General features: G+C 46.7%; 1 protein-coding gene across 1 annotated transcript in view; it reads left to right on the top strand.

Annotated features, from left to right (window-relative positions):
- NCKAP5 (NCK associated protein 5) overlaps window positions 1-24,651 on the top strand; it is a 111,778-nt gene that overhangs the window by 46,665 nt on the left and 40,462 nt on the right. Inside the window, exons 4-5 of the mRNA XM_015562510.1 lie at window positions 4,223-4,537; window positions 7,006-7,139. Coding sequence (XP_015417996.1) covers window positions 4,223-4,537; window positions 7,006-7,139 — 449 coding nt within the window. The remainder of the gene's footprint in view (window positions 1-4,222; window positions 4,538-7,005; window positions 7,140-24,651) is intronic.

Below are 24,651 nucleotides of genomic sequence, written 5' to 3'. Positions count from 1 at the left end.
ATATCCATATCCTTGGTACTGTATCCAGGTGTGAGTAAAGAAGACCCCGAGTCCACTCTGCAAATCAGAGCCCCAACATCTGCTGCTCACGTGCCCTGGTGGATCCAGGGGCGCTGAGATGCTGAGCTGCAGCGCTTAGGGACCAGTGCCCCTGGGGCAGCTGGTGTTTTCTCAGGGAGACGCGTATTTTCTGCATGTGCTCTGACTTTACAGGACTAGGAAGCTCTGCTGTAAGTCATCTCATGCCTGGGCTAGTTGGCGGTAAGGGAGAGAACATACCTTGAGTGATAGAAAGAAGGCAGATAGGACAATGGGAAGAAGGTGGGAGAGCGGACTGGGGTCAGAAATGTAATTGGTGACCTTGGAAGAATAAAACCTGCTGGTCCATCCAGCAGCCTGACCCTTGAACTCATTAGCAAGGTCCTGTTGGCAGCTGTTTTCCCACAGCCACAAATGTGCAAAACTTGTCAAGATCAAGACTGAGTCAACTCATTCGGGATGCAAGGCTGGCTTGCCCCTTTGAACTTTGTTCCTATCACAGCCATTTAATTATTTTGTGAGTTCTTATAATTCTGAGGGCAAAGCAGGTGTCCAGAGTGCAATCCCTAACACTTTTTCAGGTTCCGATGTTTTTATGAACTGGGAGAAGCTTACAGTGCCTTAAAGAAACTACATAAAGAAGGCATCAGCATTTTCGACATAAGCTCCATTTCCACAGGTTTATGCGCTCTGGAGAAACTCGCTTGAGGATGAGACTGGCATATAGTGCCCGAGTCCCTGACTGTCCACACCTCATTGCATAGGTACTTACGAAGGAGTCCTTCACATTCACTACATTTGGCATCTGTAAATTTTAGAAATAGAAATGGCTTTAATAGTAGGTGGTTTCTGAATTTAATGTCAGTGCACACAATTCTCAGAGAACCGGAGACGTCAGGAATACCAAAAGTCCTGGTTTATAGATTCTGGTAGGACAAGAACATGAAGGGAAAGGAAAATAATTTAAAGGGACAGATGCCAGAAAAGGTTGGTGTTCTCAGAAGGGCACCCGACGTAGACTGACATCATCATTTCTCCTACCCCAGGCTCTCCTTGCCCTATTTCCTGCCTGTGTCATAGACCGGGCCCTCGGCTTTGGTCAGAAAATCACTGAAAAGGCCGCCAAGAATCTCATGTTGCTTTTTGTGTCTCTATTTGAGGAGACTGCATTAAATGCTCTCTCAGCCATAAAATGCCTGATGGGGAGAGAGTTCTTAGACAAAGCCAGAAAAGCATTATCCCTGGAGGTGAAAGAATTCCAGGAAAGGCCAGCACAGAACTCTGCAGAGGAAACTTAATGGGCAGCTGTGGTTCTCAGGGACGGATCATTCAGGATGTGTAGGCAGCCTGCTCCTGGCAGCAAGCACCCAGATCCTGGGAATGTGGACAGTGGACTTCCGCCTCAGGATGGGGAGCATGGATCCAGGGGCCAGTGAGGATCCAGGACCAGCCCCAGTTTCAGAGGAGAAGCTGGGCGCCTTGCCCAGCAACAGGGCCATTCTGTGAGCCGTCCTCTCACGAGGCTGCCTCAGTGGCTGTTCACTCAGTGGACCCCACTTCTGGATTTATCTGTGCTTTGGGGGATGAGGGAGGGGAATCAGTATAGCTTCATGGTTAAGCACATGGCCAAGTCCAAGAGCTTTATTTAGAGCAGATGGCCTTGGGCAAGTTAACCTTTTGAGCCATGGTTCCTCATTTGTGAATGGCGGTAATAGCTCTTTCCTTTAGGGTTGTGAAGATGAAGAGATGATACAAAGAAAACGGGGAACTCCTGGTAGCTGTAATAAGCAGCCAGACTTGATGATCTGTCTTCACTAAAGGAAGAGAGTCTCCAGCATCCTCCATGCTGAGCACTCTTTGGTTCGAGGGTAGACAATCCCAAAGATGCTGCGAGTAAATTATTCTGGCAGGCAGTCTGGGCATCCAGGGACTAAGACCTGAGCTGTTATAGCCCATGAATCTTTGGTTCCCATCCTCAGAGGCTGGGTCCGTTCTGAGGAAGATCCATTTCTGTGTGAAACTAAAATAGTCCAGACATTTGGAATTGCCCGAGTACAACATGTGATGTACTAAATCTGAGCGTTGTACATCTAGGCCAGTGGTTGGCAAACTCATTAGTCAACAGAGCCAAATATCAACAGTACAGCGATTGAAATTTCTTTTGAGAGCCAAATTTTTTAAACTTAAACTATATAGATAGGTACATTTTTATTAACTTAATTAGGGTACTCCTAAGGCTTAGGAAGAGCCACACTCAAGGGGCCAAAGAGCCTCAGTTTGCCGACCACTGATCTAGGCTAACATAAAGGACACTGAATTCTGAAAAGCAGGGTTTTTCTTTTCGAACTCCTCTGGCAACACTTCCCCATGCAAACAGCCAATCCTTCCTCCAAAAGGCCATTCTGTAACAGTGAAGTCTCCTTAACGGAGGAGAAAATGAATGGAGAGATAATGAATCATCTGTAAAGCTGGTTGAGAGTAAAGCTGACCAGTTGGAGGCCCTGAAATGAGGGCATCTCAAACTTAGCCCTTGTGATCCTGGGGGAGTCTCAGACCATGGCCCTGTAATTCAGGGCTCTGCAGTCCATGGCCAGCCTCCGGTGTGACAGTGTATGAGATAGCCAAATGGCACCACACTGGAGAAAGGCTAGCTGCATCTTCCTACAAATATCCCTATGGAGACTGAAGACTCTCTTCTGACATGGACCTCATCATCCTAGGGCTTCCAAAATCAAGCACCAAACCTACTAGAATATAAATGCCAACTCTTTACTTTTGCCTTAGTGTTAGGACACTGGAAGAATTCTACTCAGAGCAAAGAGGTTTCCAGGTGAGGGATGGGCAGATTCTGGAGTTCAGATAGTAATTGCTTAGCATCAAATGAGATTGTATGAGAAAGGTAGTAAAAGATAAACTGTTTACCTATCAGAGATATGCTAATAAATATAGTAAGCATTTTGTATATAACATTCATTTTTTCATTCTTTCAGCTCTGCTAGATAGCATTCTGAGTTCAAGAAATTTGATGGTGAACAAATTTTTGTTCTCACAGCAGCCCGATAAGGAACCTGACACCTAAGAGGTTCCGGATCTCCTGTAGGGGTTCACACAGTTATAGGCAGAGACCACACCCCAGCCACTGCTCCACAAAGCACCACAGAAATGCTAGCTGTTGAGCCTCTTGTCACGAAGATTACATTGTATTCTGTGATATTCCCTACCGAGCTGAACACAACACTGCATTGTGCCTCTTCCCACTCCTAAACGTGTAAGATGCTGACATAAACTTAACTAAGGATGTTTCATTCTAAGCTTATCCTATAAACAGGAAGCCTGTGGGGTGACAAGCAGATCTTGGAAGCTGTCTCATTAGGCTGGATAAATCCACACCACCATTTTAGAAATTAAATATGTAATAATTTTTTCAGATAATTTATTTGTGATGATGAGATATAATTAGTGGAATATGTCACCCACCTATGATGAAATCAACTTAATTTGGTTTAGGGAAGAGTGGGGTCCCTGGGAATGACAAGACATCACAAAAGGTACCGGTGGGTTTGTCAGGGCATACAGTGTGAGTGAAAGACAGAAAGCGGTTCTGTGGTCTTCTCAGTCCGACTACAAATGGCATTGGGTCCAGTGAAGTCCATGTGGTAAGTGATGTTACCACGGTAACTCCAGGATGATCTTATAGCCTGTGAATCACTCGTCCTCACAATGAGATTGAGAGGCCACAGACTCAGTTAACAGCCGAATAGATGATGAACCATGCAAGGGGGATGGATGCACAGTGACCTTTGTTGGGACATCAGTTTGTTTTGTATGCTCATTACTCTTATTTCAGTTAATACATTCCACTTGGTTGGTTGGTTGGTTGAAGTCATATGATCCCCAATTGAAAGAAGGGTGATCAAAAATAATGTGTATGTCTCTAACAACTGTTCTTTTCCTATTGTAACTCTAGAGAACCATCAGGGTATATGCACATGTGACTCTTGCTGCCAATAAAGGCGGCCTTCTTACCTCGTGTTATGTGAAGGAAATATGTTCATGTTCAATTAAATGTCTGTTTTGTGCTTCCTCCTTCTAGGGGTCTCCTTTCCTCTAGACCACACCCAATGCCAGGGCCCTTTCTCCTTTATGGGAGCCACTCTAACCCTCACTCTGTTACTCTGTCCAGAGTCCAACTGCCAGATGAGGACCCTCGACAGTGGGATCGGAACCTTCCCACTCCCAGACTCGGGGACTCGCTCAGCCGGACGGTACATATGCCCGGCAGACCCCTCAGGGGACACCGAGCCTGACCTGTGCCTCCAGCCGGTCCTTTGTGCAGCCCCTTCCATCCGAGCCCAGACCCTTGAACGAGAAGTGCCTTCCTCCGCCGACAGCCAGGACTTTGCAGACAACGCCATCGTTCACTCCACGTCTGACCCCACCATGACTGCCAGGGGGACGCGGCCTCTGCAGAGTCGCCTCCCCAGACCAGCCGCCTCAGGTAAAGTGCCTATTACCTTCCAAATTAGATTGTTTTCCCACCCAAATCATGCACTTGCTGACAAAATGGAAAACATGGTGCAGAAAAAGTTTCTGCCAGCAAGCCAGTGAGTGACCTCTGCCCGGTGGACATGTGGTCCCATGGAAAGCCCTGCATATCCTCCACCAAAAAGTAAGACAAGCATTACACATTACCTGCTCTTAGCATTATGTGAAGAAGTTGTACATACATATAAAGGAAGCAAGCATGTAAGCACAGGGATATGGATATGTAAATTGATTAAGAAAAAAAACCCCACAACATGCGCATGGGCTTTTATCTTTTAAAACTTAACTCTGATTATAGATAATTTAAACTTGACATAAATTTAACTGATATGCTGTTTGCCCTCTAACCAGAAACTGTCTTCTGATATAATCTTATCCTGTTCAAATATGTGTATATGCCGAACTATAAAATCTTAGTTGGATGCATCAGCAGTAGATTCACTGCAGTAGAGCGGTGTGAGCCTTCCCATGAAGAAGTACCATCTTTGGCTGCCGTCATTTGAAAAAGTCTTTCATGATTAAAGATAGGACCAGGCTAAGGGTCAAAGTTTTTTTATTGGCCCCTCAAGATTAAAAATATTTATTGCAGCTCAAGGTGACACTGCACAATTTTTAACTTGTATGGATCCTGTTGCACTTGTGACATGCGCAGGCATATGAAATAGAACTCTGAAGACGTGCCTTTGTTATTTGATGCTGAGAAAGGAACCACAAGTAGGGATTATATTAGAGGCTCCTGAAAAATTAGAAAAGAAGACTTTTAATTAAACATCTTTGAATCGATGTGATTGAGCTATTCCCATGGCTGAGTCCTTCCTTCTCATTGTAATACTAACTGCCATGAATGTTTCATTGCAAACTTCTGCTTATTTCAAGCCAAGGCTACATTTTAAAAAGCCGGAATGCGTATTATTTTTGAAATACATGCATTGTTAATTAATGACACCGCCTCCAGAGACTCAGGGGCGAAATCTTAGTTATAGATTGTGCTCCATGCCTGAACAGTCACATGTGTGACCTCAATTCAGCAGCCGGCTGCCGAGTAGACGCCATGATTAAACACTGTCATTATAACAAATTGAATAGAAACTGCAAGCCTTGAATTGCTTCATAAGAAGGGGATAGGAAAGAGATTGTTCTGATCTTGCTGCAGGTATTCACCAGTTTCCTAAGGTTTGTGTCTTAATTAAATTGTCATGAAGAGTTGTAAAAAAGTAGTATATGGTCAAGAGCGAGGTCGACATGGGGAGGGAGACTTTGGTGTTGCGCACCCTGGAGCTTCCTGTCTGCCAATTGATATTGTCAGCGTGGTTCTTAGGCCAGTTTTCCAAGGGCTCTCTTTTGTCTGTGGCCATTGGTTACTCATTTTAAAAATTAAGCAATGAAGAACCAGCTGCAATGAAAGGCGAGTGGTTTAGGGCAATCATTCCTTTCTTAATGCATGCATTTGAATTGGTTTTTCTCTTATCTCCATGTCAAAAATGGAGGTAACTGTACAAATCTCACAGCGCTGATGGAAATACAATTACTTTGCTTCTGCTCACAAGCAAAACGCTGTTGAGAGGCTAGCCCAGCCTGTCCCGTTGGTAACCACTGAGGCCGGAGGATCACTGCAGCCTCCCCTTCCTGGCATGAGAAAGAATACACTCTGCAGGTCGATCTACTCTGATGGGAAATAGAGGCCTTCCTTTCTTCCATCTCTGCTAAGTACATCCTCGATCCTCAAAATGGGGTCCATGGCCAGCAGCAGCAGCAGCATCCGGGAACTTGTCAGAGATGCGGAATCTCAGGCCCCACCCCAAACCTACTGAATCACAATCTGCAGTTTAATTAACAAGAGCTCAGTGGATGCACAAAGCAAATCAGAGCTTGGGGAGTCGGGCCCTGCAGGATTTTTAAGGGCCTCTGAGCGAGGTTGCCCAAACCACATCTTTTAAAATGACCTTCACAGGTATTCTAGGAAAATCAGGGTTCCCTGCTCACATATGTTTGGGAAAGGCTTTTTATTTAAATCTCCCTTTGGTAGTTATGACTGTCCCCATTAGCACAATGAAGGCTCTGAGAAGCGCTCCAAAAAGGGAACCTGTTAGACATTTGATGAAAAACATTTGATAAATAACCAGCGTTTCCCAGTTTGCCCCTGAACCCTTCTTAACATGCAGAGCTTATCAGCATTTCATGGCAAAGTGGTCCCAGGACAGCTTGCCTTTGGTCTCCAAGGTGGACATTCTCTGTGGGCGTGCGGAACTACGCAGACGTGTCTGCTGGGATGGACTTGCAAGGGGCAGAATGCTGGAAAGTGCAGCTTTCACCACATTGGGACCTTTCTTATTATTTCTGAATATCTCCCCCACCCCCTCCCTACATTTCCATAGAGTTGAAGGAAGCTGACTGTAGTTTCATATACATTTCCTCATTTAGGAAAAATCCATTCCCAAAAGCAGAATGACGCCGAGCCACGGCCTCAGACCTGCTCGTCAGTATGTGCTGAGAACACACTGGCCAGGGAGCTGCTTCCAGACTGGCGGGGTGAAGACCCCCCTGCGGACACCCAGGTGAGGGAGGCCAACAGGCGGGCAGCCTCCACCCGTTGGTCCTGGTTGTGAAGAGTGAACTCCTGAAACACTTTGGTGAAGAGTTAATTTTAAGTCAGATTTGTTGTTGGCTCAGTGAGTAAAAACGCAGGCCAAGGCTCCCTTTCCTCCCTGAATTAAGTAACACCATGGGCTCTCGGGCAGGATCCAAAGTGCTTTCACCCATCTGCACTCAGATGCTTGAGGGATGGGGGCTCTGCCCCGACCAGACATGGCATAGCAGGCATTGCTCTCCCAGGCTTAGGAGCACCATTTAGAAAGATAGGATGGTATTTTCCCATTGTCTCCTCAGCTCCTCCAACCTTTACCCTGTTCCTATGAGACAGGTAAAGCAGGTTTGATTAGACTCCTTTTAGGGACGAATAAACTGAGGCCTGGGAGTGGTCATGGTCGAAAGACTTGCCAGGGACAGTGAGACCTGCATTTCTTTAACCTCCATCATTTGTGCTGTGGGTTCTTCATCACCCTGAGATGGCACACAGAGATCTAGGGAGGGGCTCATGGCTCAGGGACTCCTCGAGCCTCCCTCTGGGTACTTGGTATCCCCTTTTATAGACCCTCCCATTTACCAGTTTCGACTAATTGATTGGACCACATCCAACCTGCCCACTATTTCTCAGCTTGCCCTGGGCCTGGCCCACTTCAGGGTCTTTGGTGGCACCCAGCAGTGAAGGGTGGGAGGAAGGACATAAGGACCAACTACCAGACCTCCTGGCCCTTCTAGGACCTTCCTGCTCTGTTGCCTTTGGCTCTCCAAGCCCCGCATTAAAACCCTAAAAGAGACCCAGAGTTGGATGGGGAAGTAGTTAGCAACAACAGGTGGTAATAGTGGCAAAGCAGTTAGGCAATTCCAAGAAAGAGAGAATTGTTTAGTGCTGCTCTCCCCCACATGTGCTGGCAGGAAATCCTCACCCAACATTCCTATCCCCCAAACACATACCTCTCGGGGGTCCCCTTCCCCCTCATCTCCCACCGGCTCTGCCCATTGGAAATCCTGCCTGTCTTGTATCAGTCACCACCACGACTTGGAACTCAGAACTCCAGTTCATTGACTGCAGGGAGGGAAAGTTTGAAGCAAGAGTTAGCTTTGTATTTCTAGCTCCCAGGACAGCACCTGGTTCCATTAGTGCTTATTGAATGGAGGGATGAAAACATGCATCTCTCCTTACCCAGAAAGTGTTCCTGGGGTCCTTCAGGAACACTAGCCATGAGGCTCCCCTGGAACCACTATCTGTAGACTTGTCATCCTTAATAGACATCATCCTTGCTATTGAAATCTCTGTACTGAGCTCTGTACCCCCAGAACCTAGCACACGGCTTGGCACAGGGTAGCAACTTGATAAGCACCTGTCACATGGGTGGATGAATGAGTAAATGACTAAGAGAATAAAGGGAGGAATGAGCGCTTGAATTTATAACCATGGCTGAAAGAGCTCACATCCTAAAATGTGTTTTTGTAATTTCCAAACAAGTGACACTCCCAGATGGACTTGAGAGACCTGTCTCATACATATGCCTGGAAGATGGGGAATCATGGGCTCTGAGAGGGCAGAGGCCCAACACCCTGAGCCTGCCCCCTCCCCCAGGAGCTGCAGTCCTAGACCCGGTATCTGCTTGTGTGCACAGAGGGGAAATGTCCATACAGTACCTCCCCCCCCCAACAGTTCCTGAACACGCTGATCACAGCACTGTGACACCTGTTGGGCCAGGCTGTGTGTGTGTGTGTGGTCGCACAAAGGGGAGACTAGGTCCCTGAGACTGGCCTCTGTCAGTACCTCTGAGGGTTATACAGGGTCAGCAGTTGCATGCTTTCCTAAAGGCTCCTGTCCTTCCAGAGCCTGGGAGAAATATTCCAAATTGTGTGAACATTTATTCTTTTGTTCCCAAGGTTGATCCCTTTCATACCCTCTGATACTTGAAAGGCTGTAATGAGATCAGTTAAATAAATAAGCCATTAGGTTTGGAACAGCGACTCTAACAGGCACTTTAGAAAATAGGACCCATAAAGCAGTGTACCCAATGCAGAGCAGGTGGTGCGGGGACTTGCGGCGCCTGGGACAGTGCTGTGTGGTCAGAGGCTTAGTGCAGGCCTGACTACAGCTCCAGTGATTGACAGACTGGCAAGCCCAGTCACTCCTGGGGGCGGGGGCATTGGGAAGGGCATTCTGTGCACCAGCAACAGCCAGGTGTGAACTGTTCCACATCCTCACAGGCTTTCCTCACAGGAAATCCAGCTGTCGGCGCTGGATTTGTGTGAATCATCTGAACAGTCTCACGTTACTCATTTAGGACAAGGGACCCAGAAAGTGCTCGTACTCTGCCAACGATGGCAGTGATAGTGACAGTGCCCGGGTTTTGGAGCTGGAAGGGGCAAGTTAGTGAAAGCAGTGCCAAGTGCCACCCCAGGTAACACGGGCGAGCACGGGGACACTGGGGCTCCTCTGTCTGGGAAGCCAGCGAAGTGCTTTCCCTGTGCTCTGCCTCCTCCCCTCCCCGAGATTTCACTTCTCAGCTCATCTCTCCTGAGATCTAATTTTCTGGCACGTACAGAAGAGTGCCTGCGAACATCAATTTGTTTTCTGGTATAATCTTCATGACATTGCAGTGCAGTAAGGATTTTATTTCCAAATCTGGCATCTCCCAAAATGTCTCCAGTTGAGTTCTCTCGGTAATGCAGGGATGGCTGTAAAGATACGTTTGTTCTTAATCACATACTTTGGCCAGTCCAATCGCCCAGTGAGCCTGGAGAGAATCGCAGGCTGGACCTGCAGCCACGCCATTGTGAGCAGGTCTGTTTATGAGCGTGAAATTCCCTCACACCATTCCTGTTGGAAGCAGAATTGGCAGCAGAAAAATCATCATCCCGAGGCACTTAAAAATATGTGTGTTCAGATGGCATTTCCATACACACAGAAGGACAGATGCACCCCAACACAAAATGTGGTCTGGGCTCTGCCTTTCTTCTAATCTATTCTGGATTGTCAGGAATCCTATACAATAAAAGGCTAATATGCAAATTGATCAAACGGCAGAACCACCTGTCGCTATGATGGGCACTGATCACCAGGGTGCAGATGCTCAATGCAGGAGCTGCCCCTGTTGGTCAGTGTGCTCCCACAGGAAGAGCGCTGCTCAGCCAGAAGCCCTGAGCGGGGCTCATGGTTGGCGAGTGCAGCATTGGTGGCAGGAACCTCTCCCGCCTCCACAGCAGTGCTAAGGATGTCCAACTGCCGGCTTAGGCCTGATCCCTGAGCCTAACCTCTCAGGCAGACATCCCCCGAGGGCTCCTGGACTGCAAGAGGGTGCAGGCCGGGCTGAGGGACTCCCCAACCCAGCCCCTGCAGTGCAAGAATTTCATGCAAAGGGGCCTCTAGTATTTTAATAATGCACTAAAGCAGCATTCTTTTTGCATGAATCAACTTTTTTCTCCAATACTAATTTAGCGATGATATGATAAAACCATGACTTTTTTCTTAAACAAGACTGATGTTACTTGAAGGGAAAATGTGATCTAGCAACCATGTGTGTTTCCAGTTTCCCAAGAGCCTTGGTGTTTGTGACGTGTCAGGGTAGGAATGGCGTATGTGAATAGCCATTACCTAGGGCCTCTACTCTGCTCCTCGCTCCCTGCCAGCCCTCAAGAGTCAGGACCAGGCTGCATCCTGCTAGGGCTCACCAGGAAGAAAGTGGCAACCACCACTGGCATTAGAGCAGTGGTTCTCAACCTGTGGGTCGCGACCCCTTTGGCGGTCAAACGACCTTTTCACAGGGGTCGCCTAAGACCATCCTGCATATCAGATATTTACATTACGATTCACAACAGTAGCAACATTACAGTTATGAAGTAGCAACGAAAATAATTTTATGGTTGGGTCACAACATGAGGAACTGTAGTTAAAGGGCCAGAAGGTTAAGAACCACTGCATTAGAGTTTGGTTGTTGTCCCCATTAGGTCTCTGTGGTTTGTGAGTGTCTCTCTGGTTGTGACAGATAAAAGGGAAGGGCTTTCATTGTCGTGAGGTCTGCCCAGTGAAGACGCCTAGGGCCAGGCCAGCTCCTAGTCCAAGCTTTTCCCTGGAACCTCTCATGAGTCCAGTGAATAACACCCCCTCCCTGACCCTCAACTGCTCCATCCAAGAATGCTGTCCAGGGCCCATTCCAGCTCTAAAACACCACTCAGTTAGGCCCGGGCTCCTGCGTGAGTAACTGGACAAAGACTCCTGTCAGACACTAAAACATACATGTAATAAACTAGGAAATGCTTCCAGTGTGATGAAAGGAGATAAAGGCTTTGGACAAAAATAGGAAAGCAAGGTGGTATGGGAGAGCAGGATGCTGGGAGGGTGCCGGGAGGGGCAGTGTTAAAGTGGAGCAGTCCCACAGCCTCACTGAGGAGGTGGTGTTCCCATAGAGGTGAAGGGGGAGAGGGAGGACCCAGGAGGATCTCCGGGAGGAGCATTCTGGCCAGAGGTCACAGCCAGGGCAGAAGCCTTGAGAAGGAGCAGCAGGCAGCAGCGCAGCTGTGGGAGCAGCCTGCAAGGCTGGTAGAGGTCAGACAGGCAAAAGGGCTGGAGCGGGGAAGGCCTTGATCGCCAGCCCGAGGCCTTTGCTTCCTCTCTGAGAGACACCTGTGGGGGCCTTTGGACAACTCTGAGAGCCATGTTGTAAACGGATGACTCTGGCTGTTGTAAAACCTGAAGAAGCAAGATCCACTAAGAGGCTATTACATCATCCAGGCAAGAGCTTCTCTGCAGCTGGGCTGTGGTCACAGTGAGGGGCTGGCAGCCCTGGCTGAGAGAGCCCTCCTTGGCAATGGGAGTGCCCAGCCACCAGCCAGGGCCCATAAGCACCTGAATATGGCTGGTGCGAGTAAGGAACTGAATTTTTAAATGTAACTTTTGCTGTAATTTTTCTAAGAGTTAGCTCTTGAGCCACGCCTTTTTGCTCTTTATTATTTATTATTATTATTATTATTATTATTAACTTGAACTTAAATATGAATAGCCACACAGGACTTGTACCACACAAGGAGTGAGATGGTCTGATTCCAGATCTAATTGAAAATACAACCCTATTCACTGATTGGCTATAGCTGGGGTGGAAGGCAAAGCTCAGTCTGCGATGGCTCCAGGGTTTGGGTCCTGGGAGGGAGGGCTCTGTTGCCTGAAAGGGAGATGCTGGGTTTGGGGCTGGGAGGCAGGTTATGGTTAATTTTGGACACACTGAGTTTGAGGGGCTGGGCAAGCAAGTGTTGGTGTTGAGCAGATGGGGGCTGTGTGTCTGGAGTTCGGCAGATCAGGCCAGGCCTGAAAATGTAAAATTGAGTGTCAGCCACGTAGGTGGCATTTAAGGTCTTGGGTCCAGAGGGAGCAGGAGGGGAGGGAGTGTTGGTGAAGAGAACGTGTCCTCCTCCCAGAGTTAGAGGTCAGGGAGGGTAGAAAGAACCAGCAAAGGAGACGGAGCAAGAACAGGCAGTGAGGGAGGAAGAGAGAGGGGGCTGTAGTACCTGAGGGGCCAGGGGTAGAAAGATGTGAGAGAGGATTCATGATTCGACGAGTGGTTTTTACTAGAAGAGAAACAATCCGGTGGCCTGTTTCTCCCTTGGCCATGGGGGCTCCAGTGGGGAGTGGGGAGAAGGAAGAGAGGAGGAGGGAGAGATGGTCTAAAGGTAATTTGAACACATCTTGTAAAAGGAAACAAGATAAGCCAAACTGACTCTGAACGAGAGAGACCCAGAATACGTGCGCACTTACTTCAGGGTTCCTGTTTTACCATGGCTTTGTTCAGACCCCTGTGCAAAGCAATAGGAATGAATATGAGAGTTTGGTTATAGATCCTGGTGAACAGGGAATTCCCCCACCCCCCACCCCTGTCTTCTGAAAATGAAGATAGCCTGGGCCTGAGATGTTTCCTCCCTCTGCTCACTTTGCTTACCCTATGTGGCAAATCCCTTCTTTCATTCGATCGCTTTAGCGCCTGGGCAGATGGTGCTTCTTGGGATAAGACACTGAGGTACAGGCAGAGCAACCCTGACAGCTGCACAGCCAGCAAGCAGGCCCCTCCCTCTGCCTTTAAAAGTGGACCTGTAGCCAGACCTCCGTGGTTCAGGGGTTGAGCATCGACCTATGAACCAGGAGGTTCAATTCCTGGTCAGGACGCATGCCCAGGTTGCAGGCTCAATCCCCCATGGGGTGTGTGAAGGAGGCAACCGGTCAATGATTCTTTCTCATCACTGATACTTGTATCTCTCTCTCCCTCTCCCTTCCTCTCTGGAATCAATACAAATATATTTTTAAAAATAAAATAATAAAAGTGGACCTGTTACCAGAGTTCTGTCATCTGCACACAGTGTCCCCGACCCAGCCGAGCACTGCTCAGCCCCGGTTGATGCCAGGCTGCCAGGAAGGGGAAACCTTCGCAGACAGCTGCCTGGCTGTGGGTGCCTGCTGGCTGCTGACAAACCCCAGAAAGAGGCATTTGAGGTGCAGGGAGCACCACTGACTTCTTAGGTGCTGGCAAAGGTGATCTGGAAGGAAAATAGAAACAATTAGGAGAGAGACAGTGGATGGCGACGTACCTGGGTGTGCAGGGGAGGTTTTCTTCCCTGCAGGTCGCGGCTTTGCTGCTCTCACGGCATGCACCTGTGAAAGTGAGATTGCCCGGCCCCCATTCCCTCTTTAAGTAACAAGGATTTGTAATAGAGGTCCCAACCTGCAGAATGGAATTTGCCGGCGGATCTTGAAGTCTTGTTGGATGCTCTCCAAGATAGTTGCTCTTTCTCAAACAGGTGCTCCCTCCCTGGTTCCCTGAAATTTCCCTCAGTGACAGAGGGCACTTGACAATGGCCATCTATCCTACTAGGAAATGCACACCCAGGGACCGCACCTTGTCACTCTGTTCCCCGTTGGCTGCTCGGGCACTAGCCACACACCCTGCCTCAGAGCATGACCGGGGCCTCCCTGTAAGACAGAGTGCCCTGCGACCCCTCAACCCTGGTGTCTCCTGCCCACTTGCTTCCCTGAATCACACCAAATGTGGCAAAAACAAACAAACAAAAAAAAACAACCTGCTTTCCCAAACCCTGCCTCCGGGCTCATAAAACACTAAGTAAATATACATCTTTTCTTTCAAGGTCAGTTTCTTTAGCTTGACTTTGAAATATGCCTTAAAAGTCCAGGTTGTTAGCTCAGAGTCAGCAGTGGGAGCAGGATTTAGGATCTGGGTTGGTGGCCCAGCGGGTGAGGGTGCAGACAGGAGTAATTTTGTGGTTTTGTTTCCACAGAACTACCCACAATAACTTGCCAAGCCGGCCATACAAATATCCCTGCCCCTTGCCTGCAGGTGGGGCCTCAGAGAAGGCATGAGCAAGGGATGGAGATGGAGAGAGTGGGGCAGAGGGAACCAGGCACAGGATGCAGGGAATGGCAGCAGTGAGTGCCCATCTCAGAATGGAGGGAGGGGGAGGAATCTCACCCAGCTAATCCTGCGGGACCTGGGTGATAGAAAGTAACTGTTAGTCCAGACTTCTCCCCAAGCCTCCGATTCACCTGCCAGGCTGCTCACCACCATCGCCGGCCATGCCAGGTACCTCTTGGGCAGAAACCCAATCTGAAACCTCCCCTTTTCTCTCTAGAATTTCTGCTTCTTAGGTTTGTCTTGGCTGTGTTCTCTCCATCCCTTTAGGAATACAGCCAGCCCTCCAGTCCTCTTTATCCATAGGTTATGCATCTGCAGATTCAACCAACTGCAGATCAAAAACACCATTTTCCAGCAGGAGCCTGCGGATGCGAGGGCCGACTGTATGCACTGTTCTCTGTATTTTATCTAAGGGACTTGAGCACCTGTGCACGTTGGTACCTGTGGGGGTCCTGGAACCAATCCCATGGATACTGAGGGACAACTGTACAGCTGTGGAGCTGGGCGTGTTCCTCAACTCTTCCTGAAAATGCTGGGTGTCCTGAGTCCTGCAGGCCGCCCTCCCAGATGCTCCTCAAATCTGCCCCCTCTCTAGCTCCTCTGCCATGGCGCCTTCATCGGGCTACATCAAGCATGTCCTCCTTTTTCCTTGGCGCCAGTCAACCTGCTGCCAGTCCAGTCCATGCTGCCACCAAAGTGCGGAGTCCCATCAGTCCCTTTGCTTAAAACTCTTTAAGGACTCTCCACGACTCACAGGCAGGATCCAAACTCCTCCTCTTGCAAGGTTCACAAAGCCCTTCTGATCTCATCTTTTTCCATCTCCCGTCTTTACCTTATGCATCATCAAAACACTCTCTCTGTCCTGAGCACCTGATTGCCGTCGGGGTCTCCATGCCTTTGCTGTTGTGGTCTTGCTTCTTGGAACGGCTTTCAGACCAACACCCTTCTTCTCTAACCTTCATGTAATTCTACTTAGTCTGTAAGATTCTGTCAGATTTTACCTCCTCCAGGAAGTCTTCCCAGATGCTCCTACATCAGTGACACCCAATTACTTTTCCTGTCTCTTCTGTAAAACACTGTATTTAATTCTGTTACTCAGTACTTGAGATTATACTTATTTCTTTTCATTTCAGCTCTCTCATTTGTGCCAAGGTTGCTTCTCATTCGTATGCTGCATTTCGCACAAGGTCTGGCACATCAGAAGTATTTAATAAATATAATGAATGCTGGATAAAAATGCATCTAACTCACGAGACTGGGTAAGGCCTTGATTAGCTCCTTGTGCACATCCATCATTCATTTGGGCCTTTCCGTGTCCAGAGACAGAAGGATCTAGAGCAGTGGCTACAGAGAGAAACTGAATGAGGACATTTCTCCTTCTCTGAGAACTATGCTAGAGAAAGCAGAGAATCCATTTGTTTTGGGTTTGTTTGTGTGTGTTTTTCAATTTTTCTCAAGAAAGCTGAATTTCAGCTTACTCTTTGATGATTTTTCATGGGGACTGTTGAAGACATATCAGAATCTTGTTTTATTTCTTGTAAATAGCCCCATGCTCCCGGCTTGGTTTTCATCATCTCTGCCCCAATTTAGGAATTTTTGTCACAGAGTTACTCTTATTGGTGAAAATGCATTACACCCTTGAGATCTGAAAGAAACAAAGGCTCAGAACCTGTGCTTTTCTGATACTTGATCTCTGAAATTCTCCAAATTGAATGGGTTAGTTGGTAAATAAGATTGGCAAAAACAATAAAAGCAAAGAGGAGAGTTGATCTCTAAATTACCGTAGTTTGTTTTGGTTTCTTCATCTCTTACTCTGTGTCCAGGCCAGTAGAGGGCACTGGGGTTTGAGGCAGGTCAGTGACATTTCCCTGCTCTCTGGGTGCTTCGCACACACAGACCCACAGGCTTGAAGCACCTGTGTGAGAGGAGATGCTCTAGTACAGTGGTTCTCAACCTGTGGGTCGCGACCCCTTTGGGGGTCAAACGACCCTTTCACAGGGGTCGCCTAAGACCATCGGAAAACACATATATAATTACATGTTGTTTCTGTGATTAATCACTATGCTTTAATTATGTTCAATTTGTAACAATGAAATTGGGGGTCACCACAACATGAGGAACTGTATTAAAGGGTCATGGCATTAGAAGGTTGAGAACCACTGCTCTAGTACCTCAACAGGTGCATTCTACTGTCGAAGATCATGGCCTTGGCTCCACAGAACCAGAATTTCTAATTCCTTTTATTTTTATGAATTTACTTCAAATTAAAGCCCACTGGGGTCTACAGATCACTGCACTGCAGAGCTTTCAACAGCAGCCCCTCCTTCCTTAAGCCCCGCCCTCAAATTGCATCAATCAGGCTAAGCAAGCCAAGCAAACAGGGCCCCCTGATGATGCTCATCTAATCAGGCTCCAATTTCCTGAACAAGGAGTACATTCTCCTCATTTGAAGGTGATTACATTCAACAAATTACAAAGAGCTGGGGCAGGTGAGTTAAAAACAATTGGTTTTGCAGTAATTAGAAAAACACAAGGAAATGATGACTGTGGAACAATATTAAGAGGGACGCTGAAGGATAACAGCTCCAGTTCCTGGCTAACTCCTCAGCTTGAACGTTTAGAGATTCACAACTAATTATGCAGAGATGATGAATTTTGAATGTTAAAAACTCGGCCACCCTGCTTTCTCAAGGCCAAGGGCTTTGGCTATTAATAGAGCAATCAGATTTTGCTGTATTATGGAGAACTCACACCAAGTTGCATGCATTTTAAAGCATTCATCTGACACATGACTTAAAGATGACAAATCTCCATGATGTGCAAAATCAGCATTGGGTTCAACTAAATCCATAGTCATTAGAATCACGCCCAGATCCCCCAGAGAAGCCTGTTTAAAATGGACACTGCAGGTAAGAGTTATCTTTAGTCCTTCCTGGAACTTCTCTCTTACTAGGTCCTCTTAAAGATTTGCTTTATTTCTGACAAGCTCATCCCAGCTCGATGAGAATGGACACGTGCAACAAAACACACGGGATTCGTCTCCTAGCATTACACTTTGCTGGGTGACAAATGGAAAGTACTGACCCTGACATGTACCGGAACCAGGGTCTCAGGTGTCTCTCTGTCACTGTTTGTCCACCGTCAGAAAACTCACAGCCTTCTCACCTGTTCAGACTAGGTTTTCACCAGACTGAGGTTGGCAGTTTAGTTGGGAGAAGTGTCGTGCACAATTACAAAACAGAACTAAATAAAATCAAAACAAAAAACCTTATTAGCTTCTAAAATCATGTGCTCAGAAGCTAACCGTCACCAAGAACCCGCTGTGCCTCAGACAGGCTTGAGAAGGGAGGCTGTGAAGTGACCTGCGTTCAATTATTTAAGCTGCATATTGTGAGGCCCTTAAGAAAGCAAATGTCAGGATGGACAGAACGAGTTTACCCTCCTGTCGAAAGAGCAGTGTGCGTGTGAAGCCGTCTCTCAATTAAATTGGACTGCAGGATGCAGAGAGCGGAAGGCCACGTCTGGGATCTAATGAGACATTTTGGAGGAAAGAGAGCCCCCCTGGAGTTTGTTACTCTTTATGGACGTTCTCCCCTCCCCCCCCCACCATTATCTCAGCACCCCCAGGGCTACCTACCTCCAGTTCAAATGTATTGGAGTGGGAAACATTAAGCAGGAGCTTGCAAAGTAGAATTTCAAAGCAAAAAAACAAGACCCTGGCTGTTGGTTGGCACATGGGGAGCAGATGATACCTAGTCCTGTGCAAATGAGCAATCTGTGGCTGCCAGGGCTAAAGGGAAGCTAGGCAAGGGGTCTGAAGCTAAACACATGAGCAATGAATTAGATGACATTTCATTTGGGAAAATGTGTGTGTCCCTCAGCCTCAGGCAGGGTCAGCAGAAGGAAGTGTAACTTGGCAAGCCTCCCAGGCAGCCCACAGCCTGTCCGAGGATGGCTTTTTGTAGAGGTTTCCCATAATCCAAGGAATACCTCTAGTGCTCACACTGGATCATCCAGCCCCCAGGCTCTCAAACAGGGGGACTTTGTCCCCAGGAAACATCTGACAGTGGCCGAAGACATTTTTGGGTGGGGGAGAACTGCTATGGGTGTGCAGAGCCCAGGGGTGCCGCTAAGCACCCTATAATCACAGGGGAGCCCCAATAAAAAGTTCTCCTACACAGAATGTCAGTAGTGCCCTAAGAAGTCAACAGATTGACCTTTAGGCATCAGAAATGTCTGATGGGAGGGACAAGCTGTCAATATTTGTGATAAATTGTGATAGCAGCCAATGCCGCTACCTGCCCAGCAGGCGCCCCAGGCCTGGCCCGCACCTCCTTGGATGGTTAGGATGCTTGTCCCTGAGGGGCTTTGAAAGGGAAACTCATGCTCCCTCTGGCCTTTCACACTTGGCCTGGGATTCTGTTACGGTGCCTTTGTCCATTGCTAGGGGGGGGTGAAGTGGTGACACAGCACAGAGTACTTGAGGCTGCTGCACATTAAGTCTTATTAGTATTTAATTTCTGCCTCTTAGAGAACCTGGGCCTCTAGGAGGTGCGAATCTTCTACCGGTTTGTGAGAAACCCAAGGACAGGTCCCTCTCACGCTGCTCCTGTGAAGCAGGTGAAGTGCAATCAGGTCAGACATGAAGGAAGAACATAGGAGACAGGGCTTGGGTTTCCTTGGGGCCCTTAGAGTTGCATGTTTGGCTAAAAGCACAGTGACATTTGGGAAGACTCCCTTGCCTGACCTCTTCCCACCGAATGGCTAAGCCTAGAAGATTAACGTCAGTCTCGGAACTAAGGATGCGGGGTCGGCAGAAGGAGCTGTGTTAGAGAAGTGGGTAGGTGTGTTAGAGAATGCGGGGAAGAAGGGCTTGGGATTCAGGCAAAGACTAGGAGTAATTAAGGTGAGCAGCAGGAGAGCACCAGGTGCAGATCTTTGCGGTGTTGGAGGAAATTGCTTAGAGTGCTTTGTTCTCAGATTTCAAGGATAAAGGGAGAGACCATTTCCAATATTCTCCCATCCCAACTGCCTCTCCCCAACCAGCCAAAAACCTAGGAACAGACACATATACTGTACAACCAAGCAAATGAGCTCAGGAAATAAACAAAACAAAACAAAAACAGGTTTCTTTCTAACCCAGGAGTTTTGCTAAGGAAAATGACCAGCATCCTGCAGTGAATCACAAAACTGCCTGCTCTCCCCATACCTCTTAGAACCTGGAACCCAAAAGCATGGCCATTTGGCTAGAGTGGTCGGCATGCCCATCATTGGGAGTTAGGACGCCTGAGTCTAGTGCTGGCTCTGTGAACAGGCTTTGTGATCCCAGATGAATAATGTTAGCCTTTCTGAACCTAAGTTCCCTCAGCCACACAGTGCCCACACTGCCTTCCTCTTGTGGAGTACTCAGATATGACAGATGGGATAAGGCTTGCAGCCTGCACAGTGCCAAATAAATATGAGAAGTATTATGGTAAATCGGCTGAGAGAGAGAACAGTTCCTGGAATTTGAGGTTGAGGATATTAGAAGAGGGGAGGGGAGCCCAGGGAACTTTCACACTGGGGTCCAAAATAAGGTGAAGCTAAAGCCCCAGAAAGGTACACCTTCCTCATAAATTAGCCAGGGTTATACAATTTCATTAAGGGACACATCATGGTATCTTTATCTGCTGTTAAAATGTAGTGGAAATAAGAAAGAACTGATGTAAATTTTCCCGAAACAAGCCTAACAGTGTCCTCCTTGCCTATTATTTGTTTTCACAATGAGTAGCAGTATCCCAAGCTATCACTCAGCATCATTTTCAGATTCAATTACATGGGAACCAGAAATATGGCGAGGCTAGGTCATCTGGGGAAAAGTTCCATTTTTAATTAGACTAGAAATGTTATTATAAATGAATAAATCAGCCCACCCTTTAAGGACTTTAATTAGAAAAGAAGACCACATCCTTCCCATGGTATTGGGCAAGTGGGCTCTCAACCCTGTGCAGAGAAGTTAATGGTTGGCTCCCAGCTCCCCAATCAGCTTGCTTCTCTGTTTGTGAGCCCCCAGAAGCATCGTGAGGAATGCTTCTCCCACCTGCATCTTTTTTACTTTTTTTGAACTTCTGTCCCCTTTTATCTTGGTTTATTTGGCCCATCCTTAGCTATATCATGTCACTTTGACCGTTTTCATCCTGGGAAGCAGAAATCCCCCCGCCACACACACACACACACACACACACACTCACACTCCAGCAACCTCCGGGTATCTTCCTGAGTTTGGTGAGGATTCCATGAAAGGAAAGGCTAAAGGGTCAGACTTTTTCGGGCAGGCTCAGAGCCACGCCAACATTGTTCCATGGCCCAGGAAATCCTTGCGATGTGCACAAGGACTCAGATACCCAGCCTGAAGTAAGCATGTGTAGTTTTGGCCATAACTTACTAGTGATCTCCAGCAAGTGTACTCCTTCTCTCCTTCCAGCCTGTGTCAAGCTGGATATCTCCCAGATCCCCCCAGGCCTTGCATTCTATCACTTGAACAAATGCTATAGTGACTTGGATGTCAAGCTTTATGCTTCAACACTCAGTAGTCTCTGCCATTTGAGGAGATTCTTGGAGTTTTTCTCAGGTATCATTTAAATTTTTGATTTTATTGTTTGGATCACAGAAGTCTCTCTCCTGACCCTGCATCCCTACCCCCATATAGGTTAACCATTTTAACCATTTTTATTGGTTTCTGGTTCATCCTTCCAGTCTTTCTTTGTGCAAACTAAATGAATGCCAATATATATTTCATAGACAAGAGGAAGCATAACATATACACTGTTCTGCAGCTTGTTTTATTTTCTTCCATCTACCAGTAGATCCTGGGATCATCCCATGTCACCAGGTAACAGTCTTCCCTGCTCTTTCCACAGCGACATCGTGTGCTACGCATTCTTAACGTGACTAGTCCTCTAAGGAACAGAGTCCCAGAGTCTGGAGTATTAGTCAGAAAGCGTTTGTGTTTTGGGAGGAGTTGTACTCTTTTCCCATCCACCTGCAGTGATTGACATGTCTGGCTCCCCAAAGTCTCGCCAACAAATTTAAGGTCACACTTTTGTGTTCTGCCAGTCTTCCATAGGAGAAATGATTTTCCAGTGTGGCTTGAATTTGATTTCTCTTATTAAGAGTGAGGTTGTTTAAATCTATTTAAATGTCATTTGTGTTTCTATCTCTGTGAATCATCTGCTAGTGACCTTTACGCAGTTTTTTATTGGGTTGTTAGTCTCTTTTATCTCAATTTTTAAGAGCTTTTTAAAAGTTAGGGAGAGTATTCCTTAGTTTTTGATACAAACTGTAAATGTTGTTCCCAGTTTTTCATTTGCTTTTCATGTCACTCGTGATGTTTTTAACAGGGTAGAAGGTTTTATTTTCATGTGGTCAAAGACATCGGTCTTCTGTTTTATGACAAGCCCTTCCCCAAGTTATAACAAAATGTTATAAAAATAAAACAAATAAACCCACCCCATGCTTCCTCTTCTACCCATACAGTTTGATTGTTGTCTTCATATATGGATCCAACTTTTTATTTAATTTGACTATCCAGTTGTTCCAAGTCAGTTTTATTTTAAAGAGATAATTGAGCAAATGGAAGATCAATCGGTTTTTGTTTGTTTGTTTTGATGACCAGCTGTGAAGGAGACAGTTTGGTAACTGGGTTAAATGAGAAGATCCCAGTTTCATCCATGACAATGATTTAACCGCCTGGTCTGAGCCTTTTATCTGCACATTCTGGAGTTTGCTGTCACTCATTTCGCCATCAGGTCTAATTAAGGAAAAAATGATCATGGGAGCCATGTCCACGTACAGGAATGTCTTTGTTTCCAAGGGCCTCTGGGTGGTTCGTGGACTGTGCTATCCTATTACTGACTGGTTTGGGGAGGACTTGTATTGCAGCCCTGAAGCTGAGCAAGGAAAGAAAGTTGGGTGTGCAAGAGAAGGCTCCCGGGCCATTCAGGCAGAGTGACACCTCCTTTTTGGCCATGGCTAGGAGAATGCTCCGTCAGTTTTTGTTGCAGACTCATCGTGAATCATCACTAAATGCTGTGGGAAATAGAGAGGCAACATGAGACATGGTCCTGCCCACAGAGGGCTTACAGGCTATTTGTCGTGAGAAAAAACTGGAAATTTTAAAAGCATTAACACTACCAGCAGCATATAAATAAGTTCCCAAAAGTGTGGTACAGAGACCCCCACCGTATCAGTGCCTGCTTATCCCCTCTCATAACTGCTTCTCTGTGACTTCACATAATGGCCAAATGAAGACTTATTCTCCCATTTCAAATGGACGAGATTATTTCAAAGTCAGAACTCTAGAGGTAGGCTTATGTCCCTGCTCTGTGATGCCAGACTTCCCTAGTCTTACCATGACCACCAAATTGGCATTATCCTTGTGGCCTTCCCTGCTTGATTTTGGTTTTTAACCCCTTCCCCGGCAGAAACGTGTATACTCGTTTTCACAAAATGTTCTTTTTCAGTCGTCGACGAGTATACTAAGAAAGTATGGTAAAAGAAATATGGTTTATAGGAAGACGAGTTACAAACTGTTTTCATAACCAGCATCAAAAATACTATATAGAACCAAAATAAAAAAATTAGTCTGAAAAAGAAACGTTTTTAACAAAAAAATTGTTGGGGAAGGGGTTTAATGGCAAGAATTGTAACCTTGACTCTCTAGCGCATAGAAAGGGCTTACTGCTTGTGTGTTGAAGAGCTGGGTGAATGAATGATCTGTGACTCTGAGGATGAGCATCAGCAGGGGCCCCAGCAAAAGGAATAAAGTATTCAGGAAGTCAGCGGCTTCTGGGATGGGCCTTAAAGAATCATGTTGAGAAGGAAGTTTCTCCTAGGGACAAGTGAGTGAGCCGGGAAATAAAGAGGTTCAGCAAAGAGCAGTGACTTGCAGTGACTGTCCGTGTTCCCCCACAGCAGCAGAACAGAAGGTCACGTGGCTTGATGAGTGATTTTTAATATAAAGGTGGTGCCAACTGGCAGAGGTTGTGATCTATGTGCCCAGTGCATTTGAGAGGTGAGTAGACAAGCAGCACAGAACATGGATGGGAAAAGGCTTAGATCTGCACTCACTGCTCCCAGAATCTGTCCTTAAACTTGAATCTGTCCTAAGGCCTTTGTTGAAAAACAACAAACAACTTGCCTCTCTTTCGGCTGCTTCTCCCCAGGTCTAATAACCTAAAGCTTTTGCATTGGATGAGAACATAGAAGTGGTCTTTACCTTTCCTTTCAAAGTAAGCTCCCAGAGGTCAGGGATTTTTGTTTATTTGGTTGGTGTCATAGTCTCAGAATTCCTGGCACCCAATGTTTATTTGAGGGATGAATGAATGAATGAATGAATGCCTCCTATTCTTATTCAACCTCTGCTTGGACTCCCCATGGGTAGGAAATCAGGGGCTCACCTAATTTCAGGTTATTCCATGAAAAACAATTCTAATTGTTAAAAAAAAATTAACTGAGGGAAGAGGGAAGAAGGATCTGTCCGTCATATGGGTTGCACATTATGACAGAGCTAGGGAGAATATGGTATTGATGGATTATGGCTAGACTACCCTCAGCATACACTCAGGAGAACAACACAAAGTCCAAAATTCTCTTTGATATGTAACTCAGCATTTGCTGAGATAGTGAATGAAAGAATGAATGCATGAATCTTTGAATGAATGAGTCAACCAAATATACTGACAAATGTTTATGAAGGCTTCAGAGTTAGAAAAACTTGAATTAATATCTATAATGTATGGAATCTCTGAACTCCTCTGAGTCCAGCTTCCCATCCATCAAATGACAATAACACCTAATTGCACGATTTATTTTTTTAATTAAATCTTCATTGTTCAGATTATTACAGTTGTTCCTCTTTTTCCCCCAAAGCTGCCCTCCACCCGGCTCCCACCCCACCCTCTGCCCTTACCCCACCCCCCACTGTCCTCATCCATAGGTGTATGATTTTTGTCCAGTCTCTTCCCGCATCCCCCACACGTCTTTACCCCCCGAGAATAGTCCATTCCCTTTCTATTCC

This window comes from Myotis davidii, unplaced genomic scaffold, assembly GCF_000327345.1.
Source record: "Myotis davidii unplaced genomic scaffold, ASM32734v1 scaffold897, whole genome shotgun sequence".
Lineage (NCBI taxonomy): Eukaryota > Metazoa > Chordata > Mammalia > Chiroptera > Vespertilionidae > Myotis > Myotis davidii.
This window is presented reverse-complemented; position numbering and strand designations above follow the sequence as displayed.